General features: G+C 54.6%; 4 protein-coding genes across 4 annotated transcripts; 1 reads left to right on the top strand and 3 right to left on the bottom strand.

Annotated features, from left to right (window-relative positions):
- Positions 1 to 1601: 1601 nt before the first annotated feature.
- BDY24DRAFT_385238 (Rho GTPase activation protein) lies at positions 1602 to 4342 on the bottom strand. The gene is made up of 11 exons (XM_076639931.1): positions 4067 to 4342; positions 3847 to 3950; positions 3649 to 3770; positions 3509 to 3539; positions 3300 to 3429; positions 2975 to 3216; positions 2629 to 2839; positions 2501 to 2544; positions 2332 to 2410; positions 1939 to 2242; positions 1602 to 1841 (listed from the first exon to the last, which is right to left on the bottom strand). Exons 1-11 carry the CDS (start codon positions 4306 to 4308, stop codon positions 1671 to 1673), a joined length of 1680 nt encoding a protein of 559 aa, XP_076497619.1. The 5' UTR covers positions 4309 to 4342; the 3' UTR covers positions 1602 to 1670.
- A 307-nt stretch (positions 4343 to 4649) lies between these two features.
- Positions 4650 to 8067, bottom strand: BDY24DRAFT_440422 (uncharacterized protein; the record flags this gene model as incomplete). The annotated part of the gene is made up of 17 exons (XM_076644523.1): positions 4650 to 4697; positions 4778 to 4903; positions 4973 to 5059; positions 5133 to 5255; positions 5331 to 5414; positions 5504 to 5578; positions 5655 to 5753; positions 5821 to 5892; positions 5970 to 6059; positions 6142 to 6228; positions 6298 to 6386; positions 6479 to 6914; positions 6993 to 7178; positions 7275 to 7321; positions 7451 to 7532; positions 7621 to 7723; positions 7808 to 8067. The coding sequence occupies 17 exons, from the start codon at positions 8065 to 8067 to the stop codon at positions 4650 to 4652; spliced, it is 2094 nt and encodes a 697-aa protein (XP_076497618.1).
- A 168-nt stretch (positions 8068 to 8235) lies between these two features.
- Positions 8236 to 13637, bottom strand: PKC1 (protein kinase C). The gene is made up of 14 exons (XM_076637693.1): positions 13405 to 13637; positions 12958 to 13234; positions 12492 to 12755; positions 11737 to 12357; positions 11374 to 11642; positions 11113 to 11245; positions 10124 to 11012; positions 9797 to 10036; positions 9545 to 9683; positions 9279 to 9467; positions 9071 to 9211; positions 8963 to 8984; positions 8796 to 8891; positions 8236 to 8709 (listed from the first exon to the last, which is right to left on the bottom strand). The coding sequence occupies exons 1-14, from the start codon at positions 13405 to 13407 to the stop codon at positions 8681 to 8683; spliced, it is 3312 nt and encodes a 1103-aa protein (XP_076497617.1). The 5' UTR covers positions 13408 to 13637; the 3' UTR covers positions 8236 to 8680.
- Positions 13638 to 14291: 654 nt separating this feature from the next.
- ECM16 (ATP-dependent RNA helicase ECM16) lies at positions 14292 to 19343 on the top strand (the record flags this gene model as incomplete). Its single annotated transcript, XM_076642716.1, has 13 exons — positions 14292 to 14507; positions 14662 to 14724; positions 14818 to 14867; positions 14939 to 15368; positions 15460 to 16189; positions 16264 to 16598; positions 16669 to 17092; positions 17165 to 17317; positions 17404 to 17576; positions 17657 to 18328; positions 18410 to 18529; positions 18612 to 18993; positions 19075 to 19343. The coding sequence occupies 13 exons, from the start codon at positions 14292 to 14294 to the stop codon at positions 19341 to 19343; spliced, it is 4017 nt and encodes a 1338-aa protein (XP_076497616.1).
- Between the last annotated feature and the right edge of the window lie 182 nt (positions 19344 to 19525).

Here is a 19525-nt window from a genome sequence, read left to right as displayed (position 1 = left end):
TCGACGCGTTGTGTCGCCTCCGCCCTTGATCCTCGTTTCCTCAAGTGCATCCGAGCGCAGATATCCGGTAGAAGGGTGTTCGTCCGTGGCTCTACGCTCCGCCGAACGCTTTCCCAGCTGTTTGGTCGATGGAAGAGCCAGCGCGTCGTTCCCCTCTCACCAGTCGCTGCGTTCCTCTCTGCCTTTCCTTTCCAGCCTCATCATCCTCATCGTCCTCTGTATTCTTTTCTTTTCTTTCGGGAACGAGTGGGCAAGCCCGTGAGTACAGTCGATTCCCGCCGATCTGGATCGTGGGAGAGCCGACGAAAACTCCGTCGCATCGCCTTTGTCCTTTCCGTCCGCATCTTTCCTTCCCTGCTTTCTCTTCCCGCATCACTCTCAACTTGGGATCCCAAAGATCTCTTGCGGTCCTCAACCCTTCCTTGTGATCGCTTCGAGGACGGTAGAGGTTGACTGGTGCATCTCTTGCAAGGGGGAGCAAACACCTTCGAGACCGCTTCTCATCCGTTCGGATGTATCTGTTCCCTTTGTGTTTCCCCTGGGGCTTCTCCTTCGGAGTTGAGGTTGATCATACTGAATCCGGCGTGGACGACGTCGCTGTTCCTCCAGGAGAAAAGACGGAAAGCCCACGCCAGCTCCAGCGAACTCAATCACTTCGTCGAGGTGCACGACTCGTTTCCCTTTTGCTTCTCTTCCGCTGTGGTCCTCGCTCGTTCTTGTCTTGAGATGTGAATATGGTCGCCAGGATGCTGGTACAGCCTTCCCGCTCACTGCTAGCACCGAAGGCGGAGGAGACACTCATCTCTTTTCGAGGCCGAGAAAGGTCGACGCGTCTCACCTTCGGAGTTCATTCTCTTCATCTCTCAGTTTTTGTTTCCCCCATTCCAGTTCCATTCCCCAAAAAGATCATGGGTGAGGGAATTCCCGATTGACGCGACCGAAGCTCGTTGTCGCACGCATGCTTAGAAGGTCGCGTCTCTTTGCGTCTTTCGGACCCGTCTTCTTTTCTTTCTTTCACGTCGACCTTGTTTCGTAGGGTAAATTTTGCTGTCGAGTCCTAGTCCTCTCAACGTCAAATTGACGAGGCCCAGGGCATCGGAGCCAAGCTTACCTTTCGAGAAAGATGTCAGTCTCGTCGCGTCGCTGTCGTTATCGTCGTCGAGTGACAGTTCCTGCAGCTCTGCGTTTGGTCTCTTGTGGCTTTTCGAACAGTCCGAGTTGGAAGACTTGCTGGCCTCGTTCGATGTCGACCCTTCTTTCTGTAGAGAAACGATGTCGATCGAGAGACGAGCAGTCTATTTCTTCCTGCTTGCTGGGGGAGTCCTTTTTCCTTGTTCAGCTGGTTCGTTCTTTGAGACTCCCTGTGACGACCGACTCTTTGCATACGTACTCTTTTCGATTCTTTCAAGACTTCGGTGGGTGAACCTGCTGAGGGGAAGCGACGCGCCTTCTCGTCTCGACGCGTCGAGGCCTTGATCTCTCGACCGGTTCAATCGACATTTCCTCGTTTCCCCCTTAGAAAACGCTTCCGTGCTTCGAAACCTATATTTCAGATGAATGCTGTGTTCAAACGAGAGCTTCCACCGTGCGTCGGAAGAAAAGTCATCAAAGTCGTAAAAAGGACGCGAGCGAAAAGCGAGTAGTAGGTTCTCCTCCCTCCCCCGGCCTCCTCAATCCTGAGCCACACCTGCCGGAGCCACGAAGAACTCCTTCGCAAGCACTCCCTTCGCATCCACCGAGCCCGTCGAAGGTCGAGAGGTCAATCGAGGGATCGAGATCGATCCTCCTCCTCGTTTCGAGGGCGAGACTTGGATCCTTGATGGAGATCGGAAGGTTGAGGCCTTCGGTACGAGATGATAAATAGTAGAAAGAAGAAGATAAAGAAAGGTGAGGTCAGCATGAGCAAGTGACCAGGGAACCGGAGAGAAAGAAACTCACCTCCTCTGCCTCGTCGTCGTCGCCAATCTTGAACCCTTCCTCCCCACCACCTCCGGCTACCACTCCTCGCAGCGTCGACACTTCCTCCTCGTCCTCCTCCAACCTCCCAAAGACCTCCTCGGGATGGTCGATGCAGAACCGAATGATCTCTCCGAGCGTCGTCGTGTGCCGTTTCGAAGGTGAGGGAAGAGGTTTGGGTTGAGAGGACGCAGGGAAGAAGGAAGAGATGTTGGACGTCGAAGAGGAGGAGGCGGGGAGGGAGGCTAGTCGGACGTCGTTCTGAGGGGAAGGGGAGTTGAGGAGACTGTTGTGGAAGGGAAGGGGATCGGGCAGAAAGGAGTCAGTTCGGGTCGACGCGACGTGTTGAGGGAAAGCGATCCGAAGTGGGCTTACTTTGGAGTGAAGACGATAGCAAGATTGGAAGAGGTCATGAGGTTTGTTTGATGAAGTTGGGCGACGTCGTGGAGAAGATCTTGAGCGGGGAAGGAATCAGGATCGTCGATCAACACGAGTTTGAGACGAGAGACGCGGAGAACGAAGCTCGAAGCAGGGGAGGACTCACGAATCACGTAACCGAGCAGGACATGAGCTTGTTGACTCAGTTGCCTGTAGTAATCGAGGAAGAGATCATGGACTCGTCAGCAGGAGCTCGAAGGGCTACAATGCGAGGAGAAGGGAGGGAAGACTCACGAAAACAACCTCTCCTTGACGAACCGCACCACCTCCTCCTTCTCCTGCAGTCGTCCCTCTTTTTCCTCCCCGTAAGGTACCCTCGGGCATCTCCCAACCAGCTCGTACATCCCTTCGTGGAACAAAGGCTCGTTCATCTCTCTGAAGAACTTCTTGATCAAGACCCCTGCAAGATGAGGGTCCTGGTAGGATGCGAGTTCGATGGGAGAGCCTGATTACGATAAACAGAACAAAATCAGAGTCGATCAGTTTCCGTTTTCGTCTGCGTCGCTGCTTCCCTACAAAACGAAGCAGTTGAAACGACGCGTCGGTTTCGATCTCAAATCGAAACAGAGAGCGGACTGACCTCGATTGTACCCCTCTCCGACGTTCCTCAGCACTCCAGCACTTCCACTCTTCCTGAACAAGCCTTCCGCCTCCAATGCTCCCTCCTCCCACCTGAGGAAGGTCACCGCGTCCAGAATGACTCGAGGGAGCTCGAAGGGTTCTTGGTCTCCCATCAACTCAACGAGAGGGACTCCGAAGTGAAGTGCAGGAGTGAGAGACGAAGAAGGGAGCGTGATGGAAGGCTCGTGGCGAAGGTTCTCTCTGTGGCAACGGACGAACAAGAAGTTTGAGGCCACGGTCAGAAAGAGCCTCGCGAGGGAGAGAGGACGAAGAGGAGGACGAACTTGAGCGTCTCAGCAGGGATCAAGAGCTGCTGAATAGGAAGATGGGTAGCCAGAGCCGAGAGGGTGGAAGTGTAGACGAGCTTCCTGAAGAACTTGGGCGAGATGAGAGGTGAGGCGAGGGTGAAAAGCACTGTTTCGAGGAGGGAGGAGAAGAAGAGGTGAGCTCGAGCACGGAGGCCCTCGACGCCGTAATGAACGGAACGACTAACTCTTCGTGAAGAAAGAAGAGTGGACGATGTACTGTTTGAGACAATGAAGCGTCCGAAGTTCAGCAAGGCGAAAGGAAGAGCTCTAGGATGCTCAAAGCCAGAGCGGAAGGGAACGATGAGCTCGAGGGCCAGCGACTCACCAATCTCTTGAGATTCTTCCTGAACTCCCTCCCTAGCTTCTGATAAGCTCCCCATATCCATTTCCATCCAGGCGAGTTCCTGCTTCCAGCAGCGAAGAGACAGAGAACGTAGTCTTGCTCGGCTATGAGGGTTCAAAAGAGAAGTAGAGGTCAGCTAGCTTGCGCCGTTCCTTCTCGACGGAGTTGAGTATAACTAACCGTAGAGATGGAGAGCTGATACGATTCTAATCAGAAGAGTGTCGTAGGAGGTTGTTCTTGGATCTGGGAGTTGAGATGTATCGACGCAGATGATAGGACGAGTCCTGGAGGGGAAGGAAGCGACAGCGAGGTGGTGAGCTTCAAGCTGAGTCGTCAATGATCCCTTCCTTCTCCCTCTCTCCCTCTCTCCCACTTCCTCTCCCAGCCAGTCCACACTCACTCTTCATCCACTCCAGCCTGCCAAATTAACCTCTGCATGATTCGATCCATCTCGTCCCCTCCTGCAGCCTCCTTGTAGTCTTCTTCCTCCTCGATGCTGGTTCGAAACGAGGGCGAAGACGTCGAAGCTCTGAATGTTCGCGAGGTCTTGGAGGAGAGGGAGTTGAAGAAGCTGGAAGAGGAAGGGGACGGCGAGGAGAAGGGGGAGATCTTGGAGCGAAGAGTTCGAGGGGTGGTCGCCATTATGGAAGGGAGGGAAGAAGATGGGAGTTCGAGGAGAGGGGGGAGAGAGGGGCCGTCGCACGAGGGTTGGTTCTCTCCTGTTTTTGGTCTCCGGATATATCTTGGAGAGTGACCTTGTATTAAAAGCGAAGGAAAAAGTCTTGGACGTCTGCCTGATACACAGAACGTTTCTCAAGCAGGAGAGGACTCAAAGGGCGCGTCGCCTGGTCCTCGACCCATCGACGCGTCGGTTCGAAAGAGGGAAGTTCTCCGACCTTTCGAAGACGAGCTCTTTGGAAGAGCGAAAGAGTCACTTCATGTATCGTAGCGATCAATCGAAACGAAAGACAGCCGAGTGGAGCTCAGCGTCGAGAGTCGAGTTCGGCGAGTCCATCTCGAAGTGCGTTTCGCTGGGAAGAGACGGCCAGAAGCGGGGTCAGAAGCAAAGCAGAGATCTCCCAAGAGTATAGAAAAGGGAGCCAGGACTTACTCTCGAAAGCAGATCTTTGTTCTGGGCCCTCAAAGAAGAGGCGTCGTTCTTCGCGTCGGCGAGTTCTGCCTTGAGTCGAGCGATCTCTTCCTCCTTGCTCGAGGGCGACGATGACGTCGAAGCAGCCTGGATAAGATGAAGAAAAGGAAATAAGTTTGGGATGTGGTCGAAAGAGATCGAAGTGGGAAAACGCACGACGACGTTCGAAGCCTGAGCCGGAAGTTGGACCTGAGACGACAGAGGAAGCAGCTGAGAAGCTCTGAAGTCGAGACCTCCAGTATCCTGAGGAGGCAAGAAAAAAAAAGAACAGTCAGCGAGTGGGCTTTAACTCAAAGGAGTGGAGGAGGATACGGACCCGAAGTTCCCTTGACTTCAGAGCGTGAAGTCGATCCGCTCGTTCGCTCTCAGCTCGGTACTGATTGTTGAGACCAGCCATCTCGACTCGATGAGAAGCTACCATCTGAGCCTGCGTTGTAGACTTTTCGTTCAGAGAAGGTAAACGTCAGTTGAGCATGCTACGCCGTCGGAGGAAACAGAGGAAGCGACGACATACCCATCGAGCCTCCTTCTTCTCTGCTTCTGATTTCAAGGACGCCAGGCTCGCTCGAAGTCGCAGGATCTCCGCCGAAGATTGATGCTGTGCAGAGGAAAAAAAGACGAGAAGGAGTCAGTCGAGGGCGAAGGAGGACGAAGGCAAGGAATAAGAGGAAGAACGGTCGAACGAACTTTCATCGAGTCGTATCGGGTTGACTCCGAAATCTGAGCGTTCTTCAGGCTAGAGAGCTCGAGCTGAAGTGTTTTCTGTTGAAAAAAGAGACGCATTAGGAGCGAGGGGGTTCAGTTCGGAGTTCGAGATCGAACAGAGAAGAGGACGAACCATCTCCTGATTCCGACGCGTCTTCTCCGTCGAGAGAGCGTTCTTGAAGCTTAGAATCTCTTCTCGTAGAGACGACTCCCGGTATTCGTGTGCTCGAGCCTACCAGAGAGTGACGAATGTCAGGAGCAGCTTTCTTTGCGTTCGGGGGGTAGGAAATTTGACTCACCACCTCGTCCTCCGAAGCCTTTGAAACAGAGACCTCTGCCTGTAGCCTCGAGATCGTCGATGCCATAGATCTCTGGTGAGTGCGGAGCAAAAACGTCGTTCAGTCAGTCTCGTGAGAGATGTCAAAGGAAGAAAGGGAAGGCAGCGAACCTTCTCCTTATCCCAGCGAGCGGTGGTTCGAGCTCGTTCGTCCTCGATTCGATCCAGTTCCGCTTGATGCTCGACCAAGGAAGCTTCCATCTGTAGAGCAAGGAGTTGAAAGGATCGCTTTGATCAGCACGATGCGGGACGGAGATAGAACTCGAAGCGAAAGAGGACTGACTCTTCTCCTCGTCTCCGCCAACGAATCCAATCCCGACTTGACTCCTTCCAGTTCGAAGACTTCCATCTCAACAGTAGAGTCAGGCTCCTGAGTCCAGAAGATGAGGATATAGTCAGTCATGCGAAGGTCAGAACAGCAAGAAGGGAGAAGACGAACCAAAGGACCCGAACGATCATCGTGAGAGACGCGTCGTCGCTTTCTCGAAGAGAGAGACGCAGAAGCTGGATTGTAGTCTAATTGAGGATCTAAAAGGAAGGGAGAAATAAAGGTAAGCAATCCAGTAGTGGGGAAGGAGGGAAAGAAAAAGCGAAGTCGTGTCGAAGAAAGAGCTGCTCACACTCGAGATCCATGCGAGCATGTTCTGACGTCGGCCTCGCTCGAGAGGCGTAGTTCGAGGGACCAGGTTCGGATAATCCAGGAATCTCTCTAGTGAAGGGATTCGGGGGTCGGGTTGAAGGGACAGGACGAGTGGTGAGAGAGGGAGAGCGGGAAGCTGAGGGTGAAGGGAAGGAGTTGGGAGAGGAGGCTCGATCGTGGGAGCTGTTATCGATTGGAGGTGGTATAAGCTTGGCAGCTGTGGTGTGGCTGACGAGCACGACGTCCGAGGAAGAAGAGGAGAGCGTAGAGGCCGAACGAGGTCGATTGAGACGCGTCGAAGACGAATCTAAAGCAGCTTGAACAGCGATCCACATAGGAGATAGTGGCTTGAATATACGACCCAGGTACGCTCTCCAGCTTTGGTTTGATCGATGTCGGGACCAGGGAAACGGCGACTGAGGAAAGAAAGCAAATCAGTCCGACGTGAGCCGAGCGGTTGAGGGCGCTCTGAAAGCGTGGACCTCCAAACTCACGTTCAATCCTCCTAGCCCTTTGAGCAACGGTTTTCGATAGTGGACTGATAACGAGGATTTGCCTATCGCATGAAAGTGAGACGCGATGTGTCGAGCGAGGTTGTCAAAGTCGTCTGAGGTCCAGACGTAGACAGGAGGGCGGTCGTACCGAGGCTGCAGAAGCTTCGTCGTTGCCACTGTGAGTTGCTGTGAATAAGAAAGGCACGTAGAAAGGGAAGAATGGTGAGCTGAATCGAAGAAGGGGCGAGGACAAAAGGTCGTCGAGGAGAGGTGGGAGATCACCTTGAGACGCTGAGCGGCCAGCCAAATCGAGCTCTTGGGACGGTTATCTGCAGAGGAGAGGGAAGATGGGTCATAGATAAGCTCTTGAAATCAAAAAAGACACATTGTGAACAGAGAAGAGCAGGGTCGGGTGGTTTGCGACGAGGGTCGAAGGATCGGAAGGGAGCGAGACTCACAACGTTGACAGTCACGGAAGCAGTTCACCAACTGATCCTTCAACGCTCTAAGAGTGAGATAATGACTCGATTGAACGTTCTCCTGCCGTTTGTGAGAGCGGAAGAACGAGTCAGTTCAACAACCGAACGGAGGAAAGGACGAAGGGTTGACTTCAGAATCGTCTGCGCACCACAAGAATGTTGATACAAGTTGGGTCTTTGCTGATAGCATAGTAACCAGGGTGGGTCGACCTGTCCGGGAGCTCGAGGAAAGGGAAGGCGACTTGGTAGCCCCTGCGAGAGATATCAAGAAGGAGGAAGGGAAGGAAGAGGTGAGCTTCGTCCTCGAGAGCAGAGCCGCTTCCGCTTCGAGCTCACCGCTCGTTCTTCACCCCAAGAACATCGCTCAACAGCTTCAGACCAAGACCCTTGACTCTCTCCCGCCGCTCCATCTCGAGTTGCTTCAGTTCAGCTGCAGTCCTCCCCCTCGGTTGACCTCCTTCAGCCTCCTCCTCCTCCTCCTCCTCCTCCTCCTCCCCGTCTTCTTCTTCATCTTCGGACGACGATTCAGATTCTCGGAATGGCGGGAGAACGGGTACCGTTGGTGGAGCTGACGGAGAAGCGAATGGTGCAGGCATTGAGAAGGCGTATGGAGGTTGGACGGGTCGAGAACGTTGAGGAGAGGAAAGGAGAAGGGATCGAAACGAACCGTCGAGCTCACCACTTTGAGCCCTGTACGAGGAGAACGAGAGCTTGACGACCAGCTTCCCGCTCTGAGATCTTTCGACGACTCGGCCGCTCCAAGATACGCAAAAATAAACTCCCAGTTCGATGCAATCACTCCAAGGGCTTCAAGAGAACAAGCGAGAGGACGCAGGCTCGTCGAAGTCGACCTCTCCCTCCTTCCCGTTCCCTCTCTCCCTCCTACATCTCTCCCACCGCGAAGTTAATGGATCCAGAAGACGAGTAGAATACGGGTTCTTCGATCGAAGAAACACACAAAAAGACGTAAGGGAAGAAAGAAGAGATGGGTTCTGAGTCGAAAAGAAAGGGGAGGAGGGCGCGTTTTGGAAGAGAGTAGATACGTAGAGAGGGAGAGAGAGGGCCGTTAAACGTGAACAAAAGGAGAGACAGACCAAGACGAGAGGAAAATGAAGAAGTGTAGAGATATGAGGTGTAGAGGAGAGGCAGACGTGAAAGAGAAAGAGAGGGCGTTGGGTCGTTTGCTCGTTGGTCCGTTCGTTCGAGTTTTTACGTTTGAGAAGCCCAGGGTGCGATCCCTGTGAGAAAAAGACGGGAGGGGAGACGAAGGTCAGTGAGGTGTGAGGAGGAGGAGGAAGAAAGGAAGAAAGGAAACGAAACGAACAAGAGAATCCGTGGAACTCCTCCTGATCTTTGGCTCCCAGTCGACCGTGAACGGGCGTGAGCGTAGGCTGTTCGTTCGTGAACTCCGAGTCGAAGTCTGTGAAGGAGGAAGGAAAGAAGAGTAAGTGTCGGGTATCAGAGGTGGAGGTGGAGCGAGAGGGGACGAACTCGTCGTGTCCATGGCGTTTTTCTGAGAAGAGAGGAAACGGAGACGAGACAAGAGATCAGTTCGAAGTCGAAGAAGCGAAAGGCAAGGAGATGGGATGAGATACTCACGACGTTGGGGAAGTAGGTAGGAGGGATCTTCTTATCGTAAACAGCGTCGAAGTCGACGTCGGCGAAGAACGGATGGTTCTTGATCTCCAAGGCGTCTGACTCTCCAGATCCGAGTCGCTTCAACGGGTCTCGCTCGAGCAACTGTGAAGAACGAATGATGAAGTCAGCTTTATTCTCCGTTGAAGATCCAGGGAGATCGAGGACTCACACCCTGAAGAAGCATGACGGCCTTGGGAGGCATGGTGATAGGGTAAAGCGGAGGATCCTCGAGGATGGCGTCGAAGATCTCGTCCTCGTCGTCCCCTCGGAAGGGTGACTGTCCGAGAAGCATCTCGTACGTGAGGACTCCGAAAGCCCACCAATCGACGGCTCGTCCGTATCGCTGCTCCATGAGGATCTGAACGGAAGGAAGAGAGGACGAAGAAGAGGTGAGATCGATCGAATTCAACGCGTCGAAGTCGAGAAAAGACGAACCTCGGGAGCCATGAACTCAGGAGTTCCACAGAAAGTGCTCGTCGTCTTGCCGTACCACATATCCTCCTTGCAGAGACCGTAATCGGCGACCTTGATGTGTCCCTCGACGGTGAGAAGGATGTTGTCGAGCTTGAGATCTCTGAGGGGAGGTCAAACGAACGGGAGACGAAGAGTTCAGCGATTATTCGTCGAGCTTCGAAGGGAGGGGCTGCTGAAGCATCATCTCGGGGGAGAAGAAGTACGAAGACTGACCGGTAGATGATTCCCTTCGCGTGGAAGTACTCGAGAGCGAGCAGGACCTCGGCGGCGTAGAACTTGGCCTGACGGAAGGTGAACTGTTTCCGTTGGATGTGAAGCATGAGATCTCCTCCCGAGACGTACTCCATCACGAAATAGATTCGAGTCTCGGTTTGGAAACACGAGTGGAGGTTGAGGAGGAAAGGATGCTTCCGTTCGGCAGCGGCGAGGAAGACTCGTTTCTCCGACTTTGTGCTGTGAGGATGTGAGAAGGAAGGCGACGAAGGTCAGCTCAAATCGAGAATATGGAAGGAAAGAGGATGAAAGGAGGATGGAACGAACCTGTCTACCTCGTCGTTCTCGATGATGAACTCCTTCTTGAGGACCTTGATCGCATAAAGCGCGTTCGATTTCTTTTCCTCGGCGAGCATGACCTTTCCGAAGTTTCCCTTTCCGAGGACGGTGAGGAAGTTGAAGTCCTCGAGTCCGATCTTGCTTCTCCGGGGACGAGACGTAGCGAGAGGAGCGATGGCTTGGATGGGAGGAGCTTGCGGGTGCTGAGGAGGTGGTCGAGGAGGTTGGGAGACGACGTGTTGAGGGGGTTGTTGGGGTGGAGGAGGAGGTCGAGAGTAAGGATCTGTGGATCGTGGAGGGGGAGGAGCGACGTATTGGGAAGGGGGAGGGGGTTGGTCGTAAGGAGATGGTGGAGGAGGAGGTCGAGCGACGCCTGGGGTTTGAGGGAGAGGACGATCTCCTCGAGAAGGCTGCTGAGGCATGTGGGAGCCAGGAGGACCATACGACGACGTCGGCTGCCGCTGCTGCGATAGCCGGTTCTGGTAGTCTCGTTCTCGGTCGGCGTTGTATCCTCCAGGAGAGGGAGGGCCTTGCCGATGGTTGTCGATCGAGAGTCTGTCCATCGAAGGAAGCGACGGCTGCTGCTGCTGATGTTGTTGCTGGTGCTGCTGCTGCTGCTGCTGCTGGTACTGCTGGTGTTGGTGTTGATGAGGGAGGACGGGAAGTTGATGGTCGGGAGGAGTGTGGGTGTGAGGAGGAGGAGCGATTCGACCGGCTCCGCTCGGGGAGGAAGGAAGTCGTTTCGAGGGATCCGACGTCTTGGTCTTCTGCTTGACGGCCTGCATCATTCCGATGAGCGCGTTGGCGTTCTCCATCGTCATTCCACAGAAGTTGGGTACCAGATGGGCACATTGCTCGTGGCAGGTGATGGAGCACTCTGCGAGGAGGGAAGGCGAGGGAGAGGAGGGGAGGCGACGAGGTCAGCTCACGTTCAAGGAAGCAAATTCGAGCGACGACTTCGACGCGACAGAACTCACCAGTGCACTTCCGAGGAATTTTTCGACCGAGAGGAAGGAGGAAACCACAGTGGCAGCACCAGTTCGTCGTGATGTTGGAGTAGGGTTCGAATCGATGAGGGATGTTGTGGTTGATCTTGTCCTCGTCGTTCTCCTGTCGTTCGAGGGAAAGTAAAAGGTGATCAGCTAGTTGCTCGAGCGAAGAGCACTCAGAAAGTTCGAACCTCGAGAGCAATCGAAAATGAGGCGAAGGGGAGGAGGGAAGGGAAAGTGAGAGCTCACCATCTCCGAGTTGGGCTTCGAGATGCATTTGGTCAGCACCTTGCGGTAGCATCCCTCGTGGCACATGTACCGACAGTCCTCGCACTGGTATCCGTCTCCGGTTCGAAGGAGGTTGTTGCAGAGAGCGCAGAGGATGACCTGGAAGAACTGTCGCTTGATGAACTTGTGTCCGTTCATCTCGTGCACCTCTCCCTTCCTCTTCTTGACGGCTCCTTGTCGACCGAGTCCTCCAGCAGCGTCGAGTGGACGGCGTCGAACGTTCTCTTTGACTGTGAGAGAGTAAAGCAAGGAAGTGAGAAACGATCGTCAGGGAAAGACGAAGAGACCAGAGAGAGAAGAAGCGAAAAGAGGGAAGGGACGCACCGAAGTCGAGGTGGAAGTTGACAGCTCCCTGAGGCTCGACGTTGAACCACCCGTCCAGTCCATCCGAAGGTCCTCCGTGACCACTCGAGCTAGGTCCTCCTCCTCCCTGTCCCCCGTTCCCAGCCTTCAACCCTCCCTGCTGCCCCAACGGCGCGTCGACGTCTCCGTTCCTTCCTCCTCTCCCTCCCGACGACCCTCCGTCTCGATCTCTCACGGTCGCAGCCGTCACCCAACCAGGCCCATCTCCATCCAGCCCTTCGACCTTCTGCCTCCTCAACGCCTCCAGCAGGTCGCTAACCTTCAACCACATCACTCCGATCAAAACTCTCGGCGGAGGGTTCTTCTGACCTCCTTGCTGATCGTAGAAGGCGATCTCGACCTCGTCGGCCTTGTCCATCTCGATGTCGAAGTCCTGGAGCCATCGATCCGTTCGAGAGGGATGGGAAGCATCCTTGACGTTGCCGTGGATCTTGAACTCGACGGTGGTTTCGTTGAAGTACTTGGAGGAGCGAGAGGAAGGGAGGGGAGCGTGCTCGAGGTCGCGAGCTGACTTGAGGGAGAGGAGGAGTCTTCCGGAGATGGGTTTTCGAGCGACGGCTTCCTTGGAGGGGTTCTTGAGGTCTGAGAGAACAGTAAGATGGACGAGAAGGAGGAGAAAAAGGTGTCAGCTCGCTGTTTGAGGGTTCCCTTCTTCGCCTCCTTCCCACCTCGAGTGCGATGGGTTCAGAAAAGGCAGCCGTGATTAAAAGACTCACCCTCGTCTTCCTCGTCCTCGTCGCAGAGAAGGTTGTTGTACTTCTTGAGAGCCTGCTTGAGGAGCTTGATCTTGAGGGTCGACTCCTGCTGATCTGCCAGGAGTTTGGTCTTCTCCCTCTTGTCGTCCTTGGGGTTGGCGAGAGCCGAAGCCATCTTCTCCCTTCCCTGCTTGAACTGATCCTCGAGCTTGAGCTTGAACTCGATGTTGTTGAGCATGTGAGAGATTCGAGGAACCGAGAGAGGAGTTTCGGATCGGATGAGATCTGGAGAGGGTAGGGTAGGGAAGGGAAGGAAGGAGGAGGAGGGAGGGTTAGCGAGGTGGGAAGGAGAAGGGAGGAGAGATGCCATGTTCCACCAAGCCTCCCTCCATCTACTAGGAATCCCTCTACGCCTCGGAGAGACGAGGACCTCCCCTCCCTATAGCTCTTGTATACTCGAACGAAAAGAAGGAAGAAGGGTGCTCACCGAGTTGATTCGTCCACTTCTTCTCCTCGACCTTTGGAGCTCCCTGCCTCCTCCTCTTCTTCTTCTCAAGTTGACCTCTCAAGAACTCTAGCCTCTCCTTGGACTGATCGATCCCTAGTTCTGCTTGACGGATGAGAGTGTTGGATTCCGCTCCTCCTTTGGACGATCTCCGTTGAGCTGCTGCCATCGCTACAGAGCCTTGAAGGACCTGCTGCTCGATAACGATGAACCGTTCCGTATCCTGGATGGAACGATCAAGCTTGTCCATAGGGTTCGCCTGATGAAAGAAGGAGGGTGCGGAGAGGTAAGAGTCGAGAGAAGGAGGAGCAGGGATGAGGAGAGAAGGGAAGGAAGCAGAGAAGAAGGGAGGGGCCGTTCCATCAGCACACGTCCTCCTCCTCCTTCTTTCTCCCTTCCTTCCTATGAAAGCTCGCTGATTGAACTCACCATGATTGAATAGAACCTGTCCTCCTTCGTCGAGAGAGAGGGGGAAAGGGAGGTTGGCGGGGGTATCGAAAGGTCGCGAGGATGGAAGGGGAAGGAGAGGCGGCAGTCGATGGAGTTGGGAGGAGAAGAAGGGAGGGAGGGAGGAGGCAGGGAACAAAGGACGCAAGGGCTGTCCGTCTTCTTTTCTCAGCTTCTCCTGCAGAATCCGTGACTCCGGTGCGAGATTGGTTCGTTTGGTGTGGTTGGGACAGGAGCGATCAGAAAGCGGAACTGAAAATGGAAACCCACAACGAGAAAATAAGTCCCGAAGAGACGAACGAGTCGAGCTCGGTCAAACGCTCTCCGGCATCGCTCTACGGGTTCCGGTAGGTCTTCCTTGTCGCGAGGAGGAGCTTGGTGATAAATCAGGAACTTCAGAGCAGATTGTGATATGAAATCTTACATACACGAGTCAAAACGAAGGAGAAAAGCTCGAGCGTGACAGACCGACGCGCGTCGACGAGCTTTCGAGCATTCGGTCTCGTTCTTTCTCACGGGCGACCTGGAGAAATTCACTGCAGAACCAGATTAGAAAGAGGTCACTTGGTCAATCCTATGTCCAGCGATGGAAAAACAGAAGAGAAGCCAGCCAACAAGAAAAGAAAGCGACGCGTCGAAAAGGACACAGCCCTTCACCCCTCTCCCTTCAAACGGGCGCAAATCTTCTTCTCTCGCACTCCTCGGTCACAGAGCTTTCCTTCAAGGTCAGCCAAACTACTCAGATCAAAGACCTCGACCTTCGCATAGATTTCTGCTTGTTGCTGCGTGCGTGTGCAAGAATTCCGAGCTCACCCTTTCCTCTCCCTCCCCCCAACCAACACCCTGCCTTTTCTCATTTTCCGTTCGCCATGCCCCCTCAACAACGGGAGCGTTACAACTCGCGTGCTCGATCTTCCACCGCCGGAGGATCCTCTCACAAGAAACGAAGCAGAGGAGCTCAAGGGGGACCTATCTCTGGAGTCGTTGGAGTCGAGGAAGGAGGAGACGACGACTCGATGGATGTGATCGTGCCCAAGACGCAGATGGAGAAGGAGGAGGATAGGAAGAGGAAGATCAAGGAGGAGGTCAGTCTTTTTGAGAATCTTGAGGTGGCGTTGGCCTGGTCAGGGAAAGGGGAGCTGGGAGGAGGGAGGAGAAGAGAGGGGAGGGGAAGGAAAGCTTGAGCTGACATTTTGAACCCTTCTTCTCTGCTCTTTGCTCTCTCGCTCGTTGTTGTAGATGATCGCTGCTTCGGAGACCAAGATGTCTAGTAAGAAGAAGAAGCGTCTAGATGGATTCATTGTAAGTTTCTGCTCATCCTTGTCGTATGCTTCGACTCGAGCTGACCACCTCTCCCCTCCTTCCCTCCTCTGCCTCCCTTTCGCACCCTCACAGGACAAGAAGCTCAAGAAGGAAGCTCGCCAAGAACTCTTCGCCAAACTACAGTGCGTTACCCTTCATTCCTCGTGCTAATCTCTTACCAGTCAAGCTCATGCTCTCCTCATCGTTTCTTCAGAGACGCTCAAGCAACCATGCCCGCCCACCTTCTCGGAAACCTCGCCTCCTCCTCCACCCTCGGTTCCGGATCCCTCATGTCCCACACCGCCAAGATGGCCAAAGAAGAAGACAAGAACGTCCGTCGGATGCTCGCTCGAAAGGGAGGAAAACGTCGTCGCTTGGATCTCGACGGAGGAGACGACGACGAGGGAGATTCGGACGAGGAGGAGGATTGGGAGACTGGGAAGGGAGGAGAACTCAGACCTAGACCTGTTCAGGAGGAGGAGAAGGAGGAGGAGAGGAGTGGGTTCTCGGGTGTTGCTGGAGTTGAGATCAAGGGAGAGAAGAAGAAGGTCGAGGTGGGAGGAGCGTTGAAGAAGAGGGAGGACGGAGGGATCGCTGAGCCCAAGTTTGTGCCGCTCAAGATCAACAAGGGGAAGGGAAAGGTGGTGAGTCGCAATCTTCTAGTAGAGCTATCCTCGGTTGATGCGAACGAGGGATGTTCGAGCTGACTTCGTGTCGTTTCTTGGTTCGATTAAGCTCTCGTTCGGAGGATGGAAGGACGCGACCTCGAAATCTGGCTACTTCCCGACCGAGAACGAGGACTCGGAGGATTCGTTCGACAGCTCGGATTCGGAGAACGATACGGATGGAGAGGACATGGAGGATGGGATGTCGGAAGGAGACGAGGACGGGGAGTCTATGGGAGAGGGAGACGAGGACGAGGAAGAGGAGGGTTCGGAGGACGACGAGGAGGAGAGCGACGAAGAAAAAGAGGAGGAGGAGTCGAAGGGAGGCAAGCGGAAACGAGCCGGAGGATTCAAGGCTTGGGCGTTGAAGCAGATCGAGGTCGTCTACAAGGGAGAGGACGGAACCGCTACGGATCAAGCCATGGCCGACGCGGACTCCTCCCTCCCTCCCACCACCGCTCAACCTCCTCCCACCACCACCAAGCCCTACAAAGCTCCCATCCCTACCACCAAGATTGGACCTCTCGGAGTCCCTCTCCTCATCCCTTCCACCTCCCTCCTCACTCCCTCCTCGGCTTCCTCGGCTCCCAAAGCCCCAGGGAAGAACCGAGTCCACGTCGAACGAGATCCGTTGATCCAGGAGCAGCGACTCCTCCTTCCCGTCGTCGCCGAGGAACAGCCTATCGTCGAGACCATCCTCATGAACCCCGTGACGGTGCTCTGTGGAGAGACGGGAAGTGGAAAGACGACGCAGGTTCCTCAGTTCTTGTTCGAAGCCGGGTTTGGAACGCCGGGAAGTGGTGAGTCTCAACGCGTCTCTTCATCCTTCGACGAGCAGACTGACCTTCGTTTTCTCCTCCCCTTTTTTTCTCAGACAACCCTGGAATGATCGGAATCACTCAACCTCGACGAGTCGCCGCCATGTCGATGGCTTCTCGAGTCGCGTCGGAACTCGCCCTCCCTCCCTCTCGAGTCTCCTACCAAATTCGATACGACGCGACCGTCTCTCCCTCGACCTCGATCAAGTTCATGACGGACGGAGTGCTCCTTCGAGAGCTCGCCAGGGACTTCCTTCTCACCAAGTACTCGGTCGTCATCGTCGACGAGGCTCACGAGAGGAGTGTCAACACGGACGTCTTGATCGGAGTCCTCAGTCGAGTTTCGAAGCTCAGAGAGGAGCTTTGGAGGAAGGGAAAAGACGGAGTCAAGGTTCGTTCTCGACCTTCCGTCTCGTTCGACGCGTTCGAGCTCAATCTGACCTACCTTTCCCTTTATACAGCCTCTTCGAATCGTCATCATGTCCGCTACCCTTCGAGTCACCGACTTCTCTGCCAACACCACCCTCTTTCCTACTCCTCCTCCCGTCATCACCATCACCACTCGACAACATCCTGTTACCATCCACTTCAACCGTCGAACTCCTACCGACTACCTCAGCGAGGCGTTCAAGAAGGTCTCCAAGATTCACGCTCGTCTCCCTCCCGGTGGAGTTCTCGTCTTCCTTACGGGACAAGGAGAGATCCAGACGCTGTGTAGGAAGCTCGAGAAGAAGTTCGGGAAGAAGGCGATTGAGGATAGGAAGAAGAGGAGGCAGGCGGAGAGGGAGAGGGTCGGTGGGTGGAGAGCTGAGATGGGGAAGGAGAAGGAAGAGGAGGAGAAGGCTGAGAAGAAGGAGGACGACATGAAGGTTGTGGTGAACGATGGTGAGTGCTTATCCTTCAATATCTGCGCGAAGGAATGTTTGCTGACTCGTGCTCTCGTTGCCTTCTCTTCAGCCGACATCGAGATCGAGGAGCTCGAGTTCGGACAGGACGAACCTGGACTCGCCGACGACGTGGACGATGGAGCCGATTCGGATCCTGAGGCTCTCGACAGTGAGACGGATTCCGACGAGGACGACGAGATCACGATGGAGGAGGAGTCGGAAGGTACGTCGCTGTTTGATCGTTTCTCGAGACTGCCGTCGACGCGTCGAGAATCGAAGACTGACCTCGTTTTCCCTTCCTTCATCTAGCTCCCATCTACGTCCTTCCCCTCTACTCTCTTCTCCCGAGTGACAAGCAGATGCGAGTCTTCGCCGCTCCACCAGAAGGCTCGAGACTCGTCGTCGTCGCTACCAACGTCGCCGAGACCTCGCTCACGATCCCAGGGATCAAGTACGTCGTCGATTGTGGACGAGCGAAGGAGGTGAGCACATCTCTTTCTTAGTTCTTTCTCGATCCCTGGCAGTCCGAACTGACCTTTCCCCTCGTTCTCGTCTTTCTCAGCGTCACTACGATGCCGCGAGTGGAGTTCAATCCTTCCAAGTCTCGTGGATCTCCAAAGCCTCCGCTTCCCAACGAGCTGGTCGAGCTGGACGAACCGGACCTGGACACTGCTACCGACTCTACTCCTCCCCGGTCTTCGAGAACTACTTCGAGAAGTTCGCTCAACCCGAGATCCTTCGAATGCCCATCGAGGGAATCGTTCTCCAGATGAAGAGCATGAACATCGACGCAGTCATCAACTTCCCCTTCCCCACCCCGCCCGATCGAACCTCCCTCACCAAAGCCGAGAAGATCCTCGCTCTTCTCGGAGCTCTCGAACCCCCAGCAGGAGCCAGGATGATCAACGGAGTCGTTCGTCAAGGAGTCGTCGGAGGAAGGATCACCGAACTTGGACGAGCCATGTCCCTCTTCCCTGTCTCGCCTCGGTACTCGAAGATGCTCGTTTCGGGTCAGCAACACGGATGCCTTCCCTACGTTATCGCTTCGGTCGCCGTTCTCGCCGTCGGAGATCCGTTCCTGAGGGAGGAGGCTTTGGGACGGGAGGACGAGGGAGACGAGGATCCTGATGCCGATGTGGAGCCAACGGGAGCGACTGCTTTGATTCGGAGTGACGCTTTGAGGGCTAAGGAGGAGAGGAGGTTGAAGAGAAAGGCGTTCTTCCAGTCGCAGGCGGTGAGTTTGACGTCTTTTTTTTTCGACGCATCGACTTTGTCTCATTCTCGAGCTGATGCTTCGTTTCCCTTCTCTCGTCAGGTCTACAACGCTCTCGGAAACGGAGCTAGTGACGTCTTCAGGATGCTCGCCGTCGTTGGAGCTTACGAGTACGACGGAACCGGTGAGCGATTCTGCTCGAAGAACTACGTTCGACCCAAGGTGAGTCTTCGTTCACCTCACCTCGCTCATGTACTCGTTTCCCTTTGTGCTGAGTATGTTTCTCGTCTCTCCTTTTCCTCAGGCCATGCAAGAGATCCACAAACTTCGAGCCCAAATGTCTACCATCGCCACCTCGACTCTCGCCAGCACAACCACCACCAAAGCTTCCTCCCCTCCCCTCTTCTCTCCCAAGCTCGCTCCTCCCAACAGCACTCAGCTCAAGATCCTTCGACAGCTCATCACCTCCGCTTTCATCGATCAGATCGCCGTCAGGAAGGACATCATCGACCCTACTTCGGCCGTCGCGGGATCCAAGTTCAAGTCGACGAGAGGAGTCGCTTACCGAGCCATGGGAGTCGCCGAGGACGTCTACATCCATCCCAGTTCGGTGATGTTCCACGGAGAACCTCCTGAGTGGATTGTCTGGCAGGATGTCGTTCGAACGAGTAAAGTCTGGATCAAGAGTGAGTCCAGTCGTCTTCTTGATCTTTTCCTCCTTTCGAACGACCGCGTCTGACCCTTCTTCTCGCCTTTCTTTCCTGCAGCCGTCACCAAACTCAACCCAGCCTGGCTCCCTTCTCTCGCTCCCGCTCAGTTCATCACCTTCTCCAAACCCCTCGAGACGCCCAAGACCGCTGCTCAGGCGAAGATCGTCGGATCGAAGGAGGGAGAGACGAGGGACACGTTTGTCATCCCTCGCTTCAACTTCTCTGGTTTCTCGGGAACGGGGATGGAGAGCAAGGGTGTGGAGCTTCCTCCTTTGAAGAGGACGGAGATGTGGAAGGGCGGGAAGTGGGTCATGATGGGGAAGTAAATCGAGGAGGTCGTCGAGACGCGTCGCCTTTTACTTTTTGCTTTCTTTCCTTTTCTTCTTTGGTTGATCGTTCGTTTACCTGGTTTGCCGTGATTTCGTCTGCTTCTGGTTTTGTAATGTACATCTATACATCTTTCTCTTGCATCTGATCCACTCTCGAGCTCGCAAGGAAAAGAGCAACA

The sequence above is a fragment of the Mrakia frigida genome, assembly GCF_051309035.1.
Source record: "Mrakia frigida strain ATCC 22029 unplaced genomic scaffold BDY24scaffold_11, whole genome shotgun sequence".
NCBI classification, from domain to species: Eukaryota; Fungi; Basidiomycota; class Tremellomycetes; order Cystofilobasidiales; family Mrakiaceae; genus Mrakia; species Mrakia frigida.
The sequence above is the reverse complement of the archived record's forward strand: the minus strand, read 5'-3'. Positions and strand labels throughout refer to the sequence as shown.

What these genes read in the sequence shown, in the direction of transcription:
- BDY24DRAFT_385238 (XM_076639931.1), bottom strand. Translation starts at nt 4,308, where the DNA reads ATGGCGACCACCCCTCGAACTCTTCGCTCCAAGATCTCCCCCTTCTCC. An exon ending in CTCTTCTTTCTTCACGAAGA is followed by an intron (nt 3,430 to 3,508) that starts GTTAGTCGTTCC and finishes TCCTCGAAACAG; the next exon opens with TGCTTTTCACCCTCGCCTCA. An exon ending in ACGACGACGAGGCAGAGGAG is followed by an intron (nt 1,842 to 1,938) that starts GTGAGTTTCTTT and finishes CTCGTACCGAAG; the next exon opens with GCCTCAACCTTCCGATCTCC.
- PKC1 (XM_076637693.1), bottom strand. An exon ending in CAACTTCCACCTCGACTTCG is followed by an intron (nt 11,643 to 11,736) that starts GTGCGTCCCTTC and finishes ACTCTCTCACAG; the next exon opens with TCAAAGAGAACGTTCGACGC. An exon ending in GGAGTTCCACGGATTCTCTT is followed by an intron (nt 8,710 to 8,795) that starts GTTCGTTTCGTT and finishes TTTTTCTCACAG; the next exon opens with GGATCGCACCCTGGGCTTCT.